Raw genomic sequence first — 13,372 nt, forward strand, 5'->3', positions numbered from 1 at the left:
GGGGGCAAGGCCTATATGTTTTACCTTGCGCCCCTCTGAGATTTTATCTCGCTGCCTCCTCCTCCCCCTGATCTCTTTTTTCACCCCCCTCACCTTGCTACATTGGCACGGTTCATCCCTGTCTCCCCGGGGCTCCACTCACACATCCACCACAACACAGGACACCTGTGGTGTTTCCCGCATGTTACTGGTCAGACATAGATACTAGTATTTTTTTTAATTCACGTCCTCGGTTTATTGGGAGGCGTTTGGGCGTATGCTATTTTCCAAGCATATCCTGACCAGATGGGCTGACACGGGCACTGTGATATGTTCAGGCACTTAGGTTCCACTACACCATGCTCTGGGGTCACTTGATTTAGAGGATTCATATCAGGCAAATGCCTTATTAGATGTCTATGAGTTGCTAGTGTTACAATACACTATGTTTGCTGCTGCTCCATGCAGGCATTTAAATTTTTTTTTTTTATTTACAATCAATGACTACAATCAGGAAATAGCACACAGTATATTCATACAGACATTTCAATCCGGCACACAGAGTTTTGAATCACATTACAGCACATCACAGTCATTGAGATAAATCAAGGAGAGTGCATGTCCTCCTGGGTTGGTTGCAATGGTGGGTTGCAGATGTCACCTCTATAATGGTTCAACTGCCCCAATATCCGGGACCACTTCCTAGGGCAGCCTCTGGCCACATAGACGTTTTTTTCACGGAACATACTCCAATCCATATTGGTCTTCCAGTTTTTTAGCGAAGGAGGAGCAATTGCCCCCCAAGCTTGGGCTATGTTCCTTTTGGCCACCATAAACCCTAGCGTGGCCCATTGGGCTTGGTGCGTGTTCAAGTCCGTGAGTTCCCACACATTAAGGAAGCACCTACGTGCCTCAATGCGCAGGGGGACCCCCAACATCGTCCCCACTACTCGGTGGACCTCCCTCCACTATGACTGAACAACTGGACATTCGCAGATGATATGTAGGAACGTATCCAACTGACCACACCGCCTGCGACAATCCCCCGTAGGTGCCCTGCCCATCAACACCAGTCTAGGTCCGATCATGTATATTTTGTGTAGGATTTTAAGTTGGACCAGGCGCAGTCTAGCAAAGATACCCACAACTCTGGGGGAGGATACTGCCTCCTGCCAGTCCTCGTCATCTAGCTCGAAACCGTCCGCCGTCCATTTTTGCCGGAGAGGTCATGCATGCATTTTTACTCATCATCATAGAGGCCCTTTAACATTTCCTACACACCCAGGAGGCATGTTTAACCTTTCTTACACACTCTTTCAGCTTTCCTGACTTCTTCTTCTTTTAGGCCACATTTAGTCCTGCGAATTCCTGATTGCGTCCAGTGTTATTGCCTGGAGCACCGACCATACATTCCTACTATTTCTTCGTTCTACACAGGTAATATAAGTTTGGTTTATTTTCTGTTGACACAATGTCTTTGCTTTTATGTACAATGGTGTTTAAATAGGTCTTTCTATTTTCATGTCTTTCTTCCTCTCATCTTTCTTGCTTTATTTCCGTAAATTAAATGTAACCTTATGTCACTTTCAGCCCTGATGAAGTTCTCCATGTGAGAACGAAACGCGTTGGCTGAATGTAATGTTTCCATATCGTGAAAAAAATAAGCAATTGAAAATAAAGACTTTTTTTGAAAAGCGAATACCAATTCTCTGGACTTTACTACCTGGCGCACGCCCATCCCTTGCTGCATTTAGGATCTGAAACATACATATATATATACCCAACTCGGGGAAAGAGAATCCAGCTGTGCGCTAGGCGTTAAAGCACGTAGGGTTAAGGTGCTGATCGAGGAAAAGTTTTTTAAATTGTCTTTTAAAGCTCATGGAGGGTTGTGTCCTGATATATACTAGGAGGGAGTTCCAGATTTTAGTGGCATTACCTCAGAAAGAGTGGGATAGGGATTATCGTTTGTTTTTTTGGGGGGATGAGAAGCAGTGTTGGTGCTTCTTAGATTTCTTGTCTGCCTTTGTGAGTTTAGACACGAGGTAGGTTTGTTTCCTGGTGTGACGGACTTTGTGAGGGAGACAGTCAGTTTTAAAGCAGCAACACGCTTCTTTAGTCTTTGAGAGAGGGGAAGAGGGGGAGAGATGAGACTGTGTCTGTTGACCAGTGACAATCCTTGTTGCTGCTTTTAGTGTGGCTTTTAAGGAGGCTAAGTGAGATGTTGTGGTGCCAGCGAGGATGGAGTTCCCATAAACCAATCCGGACACAACCAGAGCTTGCGCTGTGGTTTTTGGATCATTCAGTGGGAGGAAGAAATTGATTTTGTGTAGGTGTTTTAGGTAGTAGATGGCAATCTTCCCTGTATTTTTTGTGTGTGACCTCAAGTTCAGATTTGGTCCAGGGTGATCCTCAGAGATTTGATGGAATCAGCCAGAGTCAGGGTGCAATTAAAAGCGTTAATGTAGCCACTCTTGTACCTGGGGGTGGGGGTCTCTCCTTTGTTGGAAAGGGGAAGTATTTCTGTCTTGGTCTTAACTTGGTTGAGTTTCAAGTCATTGTGGCAGCCGGTTTTGGACATTTCTGACAGAAGTTCTTAGCCGTTGTAAAGTCCTCTAATAAGGATATTTCCAAGTAAAGCTGGGCGTCATTCAAATAAAGGTGGTAGGGAATGTTTGCGTGTTTGTTTTAAAAAAAACATTTTCATTGTATTTTCTTTTTTAGTTTGGAGATGTTTGATTGTTTGAGTAGGACAGTGAGGAGTTCCATGTAGATATTGAATAGTGTAGGTGAGAGGACTGAGCCTTGGGGGACACCTGTGGTTATGCCTAAAGTATTTGAGGTGTAGTTGTTTTTATTTGTTAGGAGCGGTTATGTCGATATGAGGTGAACCATTTCAGAACCAAGCTGTCTGCTCTGATCCATTTTTGGAGGTATTCCAAAAGTAACTTGTGGTCTTGTAATAACCCCACCGAGACCAGGAAGACGGTCACCCAGGCCCTCGTCACCAGCCGTCTGGACTACGGCAACTCCCTCTACGCCGGAACCACCGCCAAGCTCCAGAAGAGACTCCAGCGGATCCAGAACGCCTCAGCACGTCTCATCCTGGACATCCCCCGTCGCAGCCACATCTCCGAACACCTGAGAGACCTGCACTGGCTCCCGGTCAACAAGAGAATCACCTTCCGACTCCTCACCCACGCACACAAAGCCCTACACAACCAAGGCCCGGGATACCTCAACAACCGCCTCAACTTCTACGCTCCCAAACGCCAGCTTCGATCGACCGGCCACGCCCTCGCTGCCGTCCCCCGCATCCGAAGAGCCACCACAGGAGGACGGTCCTTCTCCTACCTCGCCGCCAAGACATGGAACTCCCTCCCGACCCACCTCCGACTGACCCAGGACCACCACGCCTTCAGGAAGCAACTCAAGACCTGGCTGTTCGAGCAGTAGCGGACCCCCCTTCCCTAGCGCCCTGAGACCCTGTGGGTGAGTAGTGCGCTATCTAAATGCTGTGATTGATTGATTGATTGATTGAACTTGTATCTTGTAATAACTTGTGGTCTTGAAATAAAGAAAGAACATCACAGGTTGGCTGTGATAACTTATTAAATAGTTCATCTGATGCCAGAAGGCCTCACTCCACCATGGTGGCACAACTTATTCCAGCCTTCTAACAACAAACTGGTGGCTTTGTTTTTGGAGGCCACAGAGGGCACAGGGATTTAATATTTTTCTTTTCAAGTCTGCAGCTCAGAAACAACAGTCTAAACATTCAAAGATTTAGCAGTTTCGCTTTATTATGAGAAATCAGCACTAAGTTTACATGTGTGCAACACAAATTGACAAACAAGGTATTTGAAGGGGGTCTTCAATCAATACTAAAATGAGAAAACATATTATATTGCAGCTCTTGAACAAAACAACTGATGAACAGAAGATGAGGCATAGCTCTAGGGATATTTCATTTTTGATAAGAGGGGGCAATAACCCCAACAATTAAACACTGAAAAGAAAGAAATAGAAATAATTGCAAATACCTACACTGTGTATTTAAGGAGATGGGAGAAATGACAGCAGAGCAACAGAAATTAAAGAAACAGGGCACTGCTCGTTTGATGGCCACACTTTTACTTTTTATTTATTGAAGTAAGTGTATTTCAATCATAAAGCAAGGCTATATATAAACAGTTATTAGGATGACAATGTACTAGGGAAGAAATGGATAAGTCAGTGGTGGAGTGTTACTAAGACCTAGCAGTGCAAACAAATATCACGAGCATACATATTTACAGTGCTGGATTAAGTGTAAAAGTGAGTTTAGGATGTGGAAATGGTTTCTTATAACATGAGCTGTTGCTTAGGAGAAATCTTGCAGGAGGGGGAAAGAGATGTAGAGCACATTTTGTCGCACAGTGGTTCCAGTAAATACAAAGACCAACATCGGGATGACACACCAAGGAGGTTTGGGCATGACCAGGTGATTAAGGATGGCTAAGCATACATTAAGAGATGAGATATATTTGGTTAAGATAAAAGACAATAGATGGGGGAAGTGCCATACATAGCGCAGAAAGCCAGGCCCAGTACCTGTCCAGAGATCTGTTTTTGCCGACAGTAAAATACCTTGGTGAAGGTAATAGGAAGCAAGATTATTTTTGTAAACATTATAAAGGGTCCATGTGAAGAAGTTCATGGCCTTGTCTAAGGGGATAAAAGTACAGCAAGATGCCCACGCAACAGTCAAGTTTGCTAAGCACAAGTGAGTAGATCTGTATCTTGGTTGTGTGAAAAGAAACATATGGACTAATTTAACACTGTCTCACACCCCATCCTCATCAGACGACTGCATCAGACGGCATTCAAGGTCCTGTTCTCTGCTAAATCTGGCACTTTAATCCTCGGAAGCCCGCAAACTCATCTGTGGGGTGCCTCAAGGTTTATTGCTCAGCCACTACACTCTTCAATGCATACATGAAGCCTCTGGCCAATGTTATCAGGGCACTTGACATCAACATCCTCTTCAACACCGACCACATGCAACTCATACTTTCCTTCTCAGACAAGACCCTCAACACTAGAAACAAGCTCACCATCTGCATGACCAAAGACGGTCACTTGGTGAAAGCCAACTGACTAAGGCTCAAAACCGAAAAGACAGAAGTGTTCGTCATCAAAACCACCCCACCATGGGACTCCAACTGGTGGCTGGATGAACTCGAACCCACACCCAACATAGACTCCAGGAACTTCGGAATCATCATCGACAGCAAACTGGACATGACTGCACAAGTCAACGCCGTAACAGCATCTGGGCTCCACACCCTGACAATGCAGATGAAGACCTTCAAATACCTACCAAGCAACACTAGGAAAACCGTCAGACAAGCACCAGTCACCAGCATGTTGGACTAAGGGAACACCCACTATGCCGGGATCAGCTTACCAGAAGACTACGAACCATCCAGAACTCTGCAGCCAGACTCATCCTCAATCTCCCACACAGACCTCACATCACACCACAGGCTCCACTGGCTCTCAATACCCAAATGCACTAATTTCTAACACATCTTGAATTCTGCAAGAAGCTCAAAGCCTGGCTTTTCAATTAACCAACCTACCATAGGTAGGGCTAGGCACACACACACACACACCTGCTGCTTAGTGCTAGAATGCTCTCAGGGGGAAAGTGAGTTTTACAAATAAACATAACATTTTACGAATGATTACCAATTGAAACCTAGCTGTCATAGCTGTGCAGGTTATGAATGGTTCTTTGTTCATAGCACTGTTTGAGTGTACAATGATGTTTCTGGATTAGGGTGTGAAAACTAGGATATTTGAGGGAAAGAGGTTATGATAAGGGAGATAGATTTGGGTGTCGTCATGATAGTGAAATAGCGGTTTGCTGTAGGGGAGGGCCAGGGACTGAGTGCTACACGACAACTGTTGGTTGAGAAGAGGTGGTGCACAGCAAGGAGGACTAAGACTTAGAAAGCACAACCACAGAGATAGAATGAAAATCAATGAAGTGCCAAGTCTGTGATACCTAGATAGGATATGTAAAAAAGGATTTGTCAACATTGGATAAATCATGACGTCACACACGCATGGTGCGAAAAGTTCCCTGGGGTATCATTTCACCATACTAGCTGGGCACCAAGTATCATAAGCAATAAAATCCTACCTTCCTCACCCTCTGAAAGGAGGAGATTGCAAGCCACCTCAGAGTACAATGTCCTTATAAAGGCAATCATTCTGGGGCCCTGTATCTCTGTTTGGTCCTGGAACTCTTCAGTATCTAGCAATTTCCCAGTGCACAGGGCTATGGCACTTTATCAGGAATAGCAGTATCAGCTATGACCTAAATTCCTGGCGCATTATAAACAATACTTATAAAATAGCAGTGCCATTGTAAACATTTTGTGATTAAAGTAACAATTTCATTTGTGACATATGATGAAAATAACTTCACAGCTCCAGTTCTCCGTACATTATATATAGCAAAAGTAACAATGATCACTATTATCGTAGCCATTATGCCATGGCTTTGATGCAATATAAACTAGTAATAATAATTGAAAATAATAATTGCAACCTATTTTTTATACATGGTATGACATTTAAGAATTTCAAACTTTATTTATTGTGGTGCTTTATAAAACTCCAATCTTCCTACACTGAAGCCATTATAAATTGCTGTGTTATCATGTGAATGCCCGCTGGATTAATGCGATCAAATAAGTGTAGAAGATTACATCATTATCATATGGCATACATGGAAAACTGGAGTAGTGTCATCATTATACAGCTCATTTATATTGTTGCTATTTCATAATAAAGACGATAGATCAATGCACTGACAAAATGCCAGCAAAACAACTCTAATGGAGGAGCTAAGATATCTAAACTGTCCTTCAGATTTAGAGCAGGTGTTAATTGTACTATTACACAATAAAGAATACTATCAGGGCCTTTTCAGAGTTACTTCTGTTTTTATCAATCAATCAACACCAAAAGCTTACCAAGCTGTGCCATCTTGTTTGAGCGTTTCACTGCCTGAAATGTGTAAACTTCGCCGCCTCCAACAACAGGCCCAGCCTTCTGCGGATCTATTTAGGGATAGGAACAAAATGTATTTTTAGAAAATAGAAAAGAAAAAGGAAAAAAAAAAGATATCCAAACATCAGCACTAGGCAACTGAAAGAAAACAAGCATTGGCAAAGCCAATAGGTCTCGCCTATGACAGCTATTTGTTTTGGGAATGTATTGTAGCCATGCTGTACAGCCATGCAGATGCTTTGTAATTTGGCTAAAACAAATTTTAAAAAGTGCTATAATACAGCCAGGCCTATTGTGCCTTTTTTTCTGTTAGTAGGCTAGAGCTCGATGCATAACAGTCTTTTGATTATTTTTAGCCATGCTGCACTGCAGTGCCGCGATTGCTTCAAAAGTAAATAAATAGCAAAAAAGTCATTTTTTCCTTAATACAATCGCGGCACCCGCGATTGGAAAGGGGCGACATCTCGGTCCCCCCGAACGTATAGTAGGGTGCCCCGATCCCCCCGGGAAACCATTTTGGGCGGGAGGCAAGTCTCGGCTGGTATGCCCGAAGCGGCGTAGCCGGGGCGCGCCTTTTCCCGCCCAAGAGGGGTTGTCCTAGACACCTACACCGTTGGCCACGCCCCGTAAGCGGATTGGAGGAGGGTCCACGCCCTCCCGAGGAAGGATAAAAGGAGCAACAATCTAAGGAAGCATCCTCTTGTTCCTGTGCTTGGAAGCTGCACCTCCTCGTTGCACGTGAGCCCGAGACGGAACAAGGAGCCAATTTTGAGAATTTGTAATTTTTGTGTTTCTCTTTCAGTGCTTACGAACTTTGGATCCAGGACCTTCGGTCGACTATCCTGAAAATATGCCTGGCAAAAGGGTCGGAAAGAAGGTTGGGACCGACCAAATGCTTCGTATGCTGGTGAAGGACATGGCGAACATGAAGAAGCAGATGGCGGCAATGAATGGTACGGGCAGGCCGAAGAAAGTCATCGGACCAGCATTGCCAGGAGTAGTCCCAGCCGGGAGAGGTAAAAGGGCCAGGAATAGGGCAACAGGAGGTGAGGCCCCGGTTCCCGAGTCACCCCCGGCGAGCCCGGTCAGGCCAATAGGAGCCCCGGTTCCGATTCCGGACGCGGGACAGCCGATCCCCATGGTAGTTACACCTGTGAACGAGGGGGATATGCCTCCCGAGTTGGCCACTCAGTTAGCGGCGTGGTTAGGCAAGAACAACGAGGGTGCCACGGCTCCGGGTGACGCGGCCGAAGAGGCCAAATTGATAATGAAGCAGTTGCGGCAATCGCGAGATGCTGCGAAGGCACCTTCTCCTTTTGTTTCCCCTCAGGTTCCCGCGGAACAGCCATCTTCGGGCGTTGGAACAGCAGCGGCAGCAGGTGCAGCTACTGATTCGGGTAAGCAGCCATTGCCAATGGCGAGGGAGGGATCGTTACCCTCAAGGAGGGAAAAGGTGGTCCAACATATCCCGATGGCCACGAAGGAAATGATATGGGCTGACAAATATGTGAACATGTTTTCGTTATTGACCGATCATTATGAGATAGATCATGTGAGAAATCAGAAGGAATTGTTGCATCCGAGTGTATGGCGAGCAAAGATGGCGGGTTTCAGAGTTGAGGAGACAATCGCTAATTGGGCAAGGGCTTTTGGAATGTTCACTGCAATCATGGGAGAACGTAGGCCCGAAGTGTTACAGGAATTGGCTTGTTACCAGACACGTATAATGGAATTTTATGAAACGTACGAAGGTAATCAATGGTTGGGTTATGATAACAAATTTCGTAAGGCCAAGGAGCACGACTCATCCCTGACGTGGGATTGTTTCGACTCCATTTCCTGGCAGAAACAGGTCATGCCAAACACGACAAAGCCGTCTTCATTTGGCGGGAATGGGGTGGAGCCTTCCCGCCATTCTTCGTCGGTGCCCTTTCGAGCGGGCACCGGCAGTGATCAGCACTCAAAGAGTAGTGGGAACTCAGGTAAAAGAGGGGTCTGTTGGACCTTCAACAGAGGCAAGTGCACTAGGCCACAGGGGACATGCAAGTTCAGGCATGAGTGTGCAGGATGCGGTCAGTCTTCACACCCCGAGAGTTCGTGCAGAGCCAAAAATGGCGATACAGGGGGTAGAGGTGGCGCCAAACAGGTCTAATATCGGCCGAGGGGCGCTGCTACCTACCCCCATCGACATCATGGCAATGATCCCTTGGCTGAACGAATACCCCGATCATGTCTCCGCCGGGGTGTTGCGAGACGGTTTCTCATATGGTTTCCGCATCCCGGCGGGGGATTTTCGGGGGGAAGCACTGTGTAAAAACCAACTGTCGGTTCAACAGAATACGGTTGTAGTACAGGCAAAGATTGCAAAGGAGGTGGCCTGAGGTCGGGTTGCGGGTCCATATGCGAACCCTCCTGTTCTTAATTTTGTTTGTTCACCGTTGGGAGTAGTCCCCAAGAAGGACCCAGGTGAGTTTAGGTTAATCCATAATTTGTCCGCTCCTAAGGGTCTTTCGGTGAACGATGCGATTGACCCGGGAGTTTGTTCGGTGCGGTATGCATCCTTTGATGAGGCCGTCGCCATGTTGAATCGCCTGGGGCCCGGAGCGCTGATGGCTAAATCTGATATCGAGTCAGCGTTCCGGTTACTCCCGGTACACCCACAAGATCAGCGTCTTTTAGGTTTTGTGTTCCAAGGACGCTACTACATGGATAAATGTATGCCAATGGGTTGCTCCATCTCTTGTGCGTATTTTGAAAAGTTCAGTCGTTTTTTGCAATAGGGCGTTCACCAGAGCCACAGGCTTTACGCAGGTTATGCATTACCTTGATGATTTTCTGTTTCTTGGGGCAGCTGGGGACACAGAATGTGCACAGGCTTTGAGTGAATGTTGTGATCTCATGAGACGATTTGGCGTGCCACTGGCACCAGGCAAGACAGTGGGGCCGTCTACTTCACTCGAGTTTCTTGGAATTGAGCTCGATTCTGAAGAGGGGTGTTTCCGTTTGCCTAAGGAGAAGGTATTAAAATGTAAGGCCTCGCTCAACATATGTATTAGCGAGACGAAAGTAACCTTGCATCAGTTGCAGCAGGCTGTGGGTCAGCTTAACTTTGCACTTAGAGTGATACCGATGGCACGCCCCTTTTTCCCGCTCTATCGCACAAGCCATGGTGGGCCTTAGGGAAGGGCATCACCGCACAAGACTCTCGGCAGAGGTTCGCCAGGACATGCGCATATGGTTGGCATTTCTGGCGGATTTCAGCGGTCGTGTCGTATGGAACAAGCCAACAGTTTCCTCCGAGGAACTGGGATTGTGGACCGACTCGGCAGGGAGTGTGGGTTTTGGCGCCATCTTTGGTAATCAATGGTCGGCACAAACATGGCCGGCATGGTGGCACGATAGTGGGCTCACAGCTAACATTGGGTTTCTTGAGCTGTTCCCCATTCTAGTGGCCTTACAAACATGGCCGGAGGGGTTTCGTGATCGTACAGTGGTGTTCTGGTCCGATAATATGACCGTGGTAGAATGTGTCAATAATCAGGCAGCACGCTGCAAATTGATCTTGAGATTACTGAAAGAAATGGTCCTGCTGTGTATGAGATTAAACGTCCACTTTAGAGCAAGACATGTGCCTGGGGGACTGAACCAGGCGGCTGATGCACTCTCTCGTTCCCACATGCAGGCCTTCCGGGGCTATCTGCCCTCAGCGGACTTGGTTGCGGCACCATTTCCCGAAGTTCTCTGGTCTCTCGGTGCCCCGGATTACAAAACCTCGTGTGAGAGAGTCTAGCACCCAGGACGAGGAAGGCATATGAAGGAGCGTTTCGTTCCTATTGGGCATTTTTGGGTTCAGCTAGGAGGGAGCATTGGGGGCAGGAAGAGTATGTCCTGAAATTTCTGGTATCATTACAGCAGGCAGGCCGATCAGTGGCAACAGCCAATAGGCACCGAGCCGCCATTGCTTTCATGGCGCAGGCTCATGGCATGCAGGACCCTACGGCGTCCTTCCTCGTGAAGAAGGCGCTGCGCGGGTGGCAACGCCTTCAGGGTCGTAGAGGGGACGAGAGGCGCCCGATAGGGCTAGCAAGGTTGTCCCTGTTAATGTCCGTACTCCCTGAGACATGTTCATCTCAGTCAGAGACAGTGCTGTTCCGGGCCGCTTTTGCATTAGCATTCCATGGGGCTATGCGGGTAAGCGAACTGGTAGCGAGGAACAAGCAGGATACGGGGGGAGGTCTGTGTCGAGAACACATTCAGATCAAGAGTGATACGATGGTAATCACTATAGCCAGGTCCAAAACCGATCAGGGAGCGATCGGGGAAAGTGTGGTGGTTCAGCGCATACTAGGGTCCCCCATGTGCCCAGTGAGATGCGTGGAGGATTATTTAGCGCAGAGGGCGGCATCATGGGGGGGGGGAGCTTGCTGAGACATACCGACGCCACCCCACTAACCAGGTTTCAGTTTCAGCGGGTGTTAACAATGGCAATCGCGGCAGCGGGCTTGAACCCGAGCGATTTTGGGACCCACTCCTTCCGGATAGGGGCTGCTACAGAGGCTACAGCCAGGGGTCTGAGTGTGGAAAAAGTGAAACAGTTGGAGCGTTGGTCCTCGAATTGTTATAAAAGGTATGTGCGGCTGCACATGTTGTGAAGCTAATGTCATGCACTCACGCTTCTTGTTTTCTGTTTGGTTTACAGTTTCGCGAGCAGGCTTTGCGGGGTGGACGTGCAGTTGACCCGACACCTGGGGACCAGCGGTCAAAGATCACCGGCTGAGGGAAGAGTGGTGTGGGTCGTTGGCCACTCATACGTGAGGCGCGCCGCAGACGTATTCAAAGCAGGTGACATGATTCACATGGCTGGGGAATACGGGTACAGGGTGACCTTCCACGGAAGGGGCGGGCTCTGTATTGACCAGTTTCAGACTTTTATGGAGGGATTGTTAGGGCGGACAAGGTCACCGCCGTCTGTAATCATAGTGCATCTTGGGGGCAATGATTTGGTGACCGTTGGTCGACGAGTACTTCTCGAGTTAATTTTATCCACAGTAAGTTGGTTGGCGAGAAGGGTTCCGGGGTGCACGATTGCATGGTCACACATGATTCCGCGGAAGGTGTGGCGGGGGGCTATCTCTGTGTCGGCTTTAAATCAGTCGGTAAAGAAAGTGAATAACAAACTTGGTAGGTTGTTTCGTACAGGGAAATTGCATTGTATTCCACATGGATGTATCCGGGGGGACCATATGTATCTCGAGGATGGGATCCATTTGTCCCGGGAGGGTAATACCTTACTCATAGGAGACTTCGTAGCTTGGTTAAAGAGTTTGTGCAGCCATGACCTTTAAGTAGGAGTTTTGTGGGGGGTCCGGATAGCCGGTCAACTATCCGGCCTGTGGCGGTAAGGTCATGATCGGTGAGCAGTAATTGGAAGATCCCTAGAGGTGGGGCGTCACCCATTATGGATGGGAGCGCCCGGGAGGAGGCGGCCATTGGCCCCTCAAACGGGGAGGCGGTCCCCTCTAAGGATGGGGCCGCCGAAAGGGAAGGCGGTCATAGGCCCCTCCCTGGGGAGGAGGGGCTACGGGCCCCTCCTGGGAATTTCCCGGGGCCAGGACATCCGCGACGGCGGATGTGGTAAGCAGTGTGGGGTGGGAGGGGGGTCTACGCTACCTTCTAGACACCTCACACGAGTCCTCGTACGACCACTAAGATGGCGTCGAGTAAATAGGGGGCCCCCGCTAAGACAAGGGAAATTGGAAGTTGGCACAGAGGGACAGTCCTCTGTGCGCCCGCCCCTCACAAGTGAGGGGGGAGTTCTGGTATTAGGGATCTGACACCGGTTACGACCTTGCCGTTGGCCCGTAATGTTAGGATGTACAAATTGTATTAGAGATGTGTTAAGGTTAGCCAAGAAACATCGTAATGTGTAAATGAAATTGTACATGATGTGAAACTGTTATTTTAATGTTTTAATTTTGTTTCATATTTTAATAAATACGGCCGGGAGGGTAACTCCCTCCCGCCTTCCAAAAGCTCAAGAACCGTTTCCGTATTCCCATTCTTGGGGATTGTGTTGGGAGGGGGTGACGGGTATCCCTGCCATATTAGCTTAAGCTGGTCAAAGCTAAAGTGCGCAACATCATGTTAAAAATAAAGTTATTAAACAAAAAAAAAAAGTCAGGCGCCGCGTTTGGCCAGCAAATAAGAAAATAAAAGCAATTAAGCTTCCCGAGACGTGTCTTGCTGGATACATGAAAACGTAAGCACTGAGGGAGAGCATGTACAGCTTGCTCTGGAGGCTGTACTTAAAGCATATCGAGCAACAACA

General features: G+C 47.6%; 1 protein-coding gene across 3 annotated transcripts in view; it reads right to left on the bottom strand.

Annotated features, from left to right (window-relative positions):
- The window catches only part of ORC2 (origin recognition complex subunit 2), a 484,925-nt gene that overhangs the window by 371,199 nt on the left and 100,354 nt on the right, over nucleotides 1–13,372 (bottom strand). For all 3 annotated transcript variants that reach the window (XM_086955229.1, XM_086955227.1, XM_086955228.1), the window contains exon 4: nucleotides 7,008–7,094. In XM_086955229.1, coding sequence (XP_086811355.1) covers nucleotides 7,008–7,094 — 87 coding nt within the window. The remainder of the gene's footprint in view (nucleotides 1–7,007; nucleotides 7,095–13,372) is intronic.

The sequence above is a fragment of the Lissotriton vulgaris genome, chromosome 2_1 (genome assembly GCF_964263255.1).
Source record: "Lissotriton vulgaris chromosome 2_1, aLisVul1.2, whole genome shotgun sequence".
NCBI classification, from domain to species: domain Eukaryota; kingdom Metazoa; phylum Chordata; class Amphibia; order Caudata; family Salamandridae; genus Lissotriton; species Lissotriton vulgaris.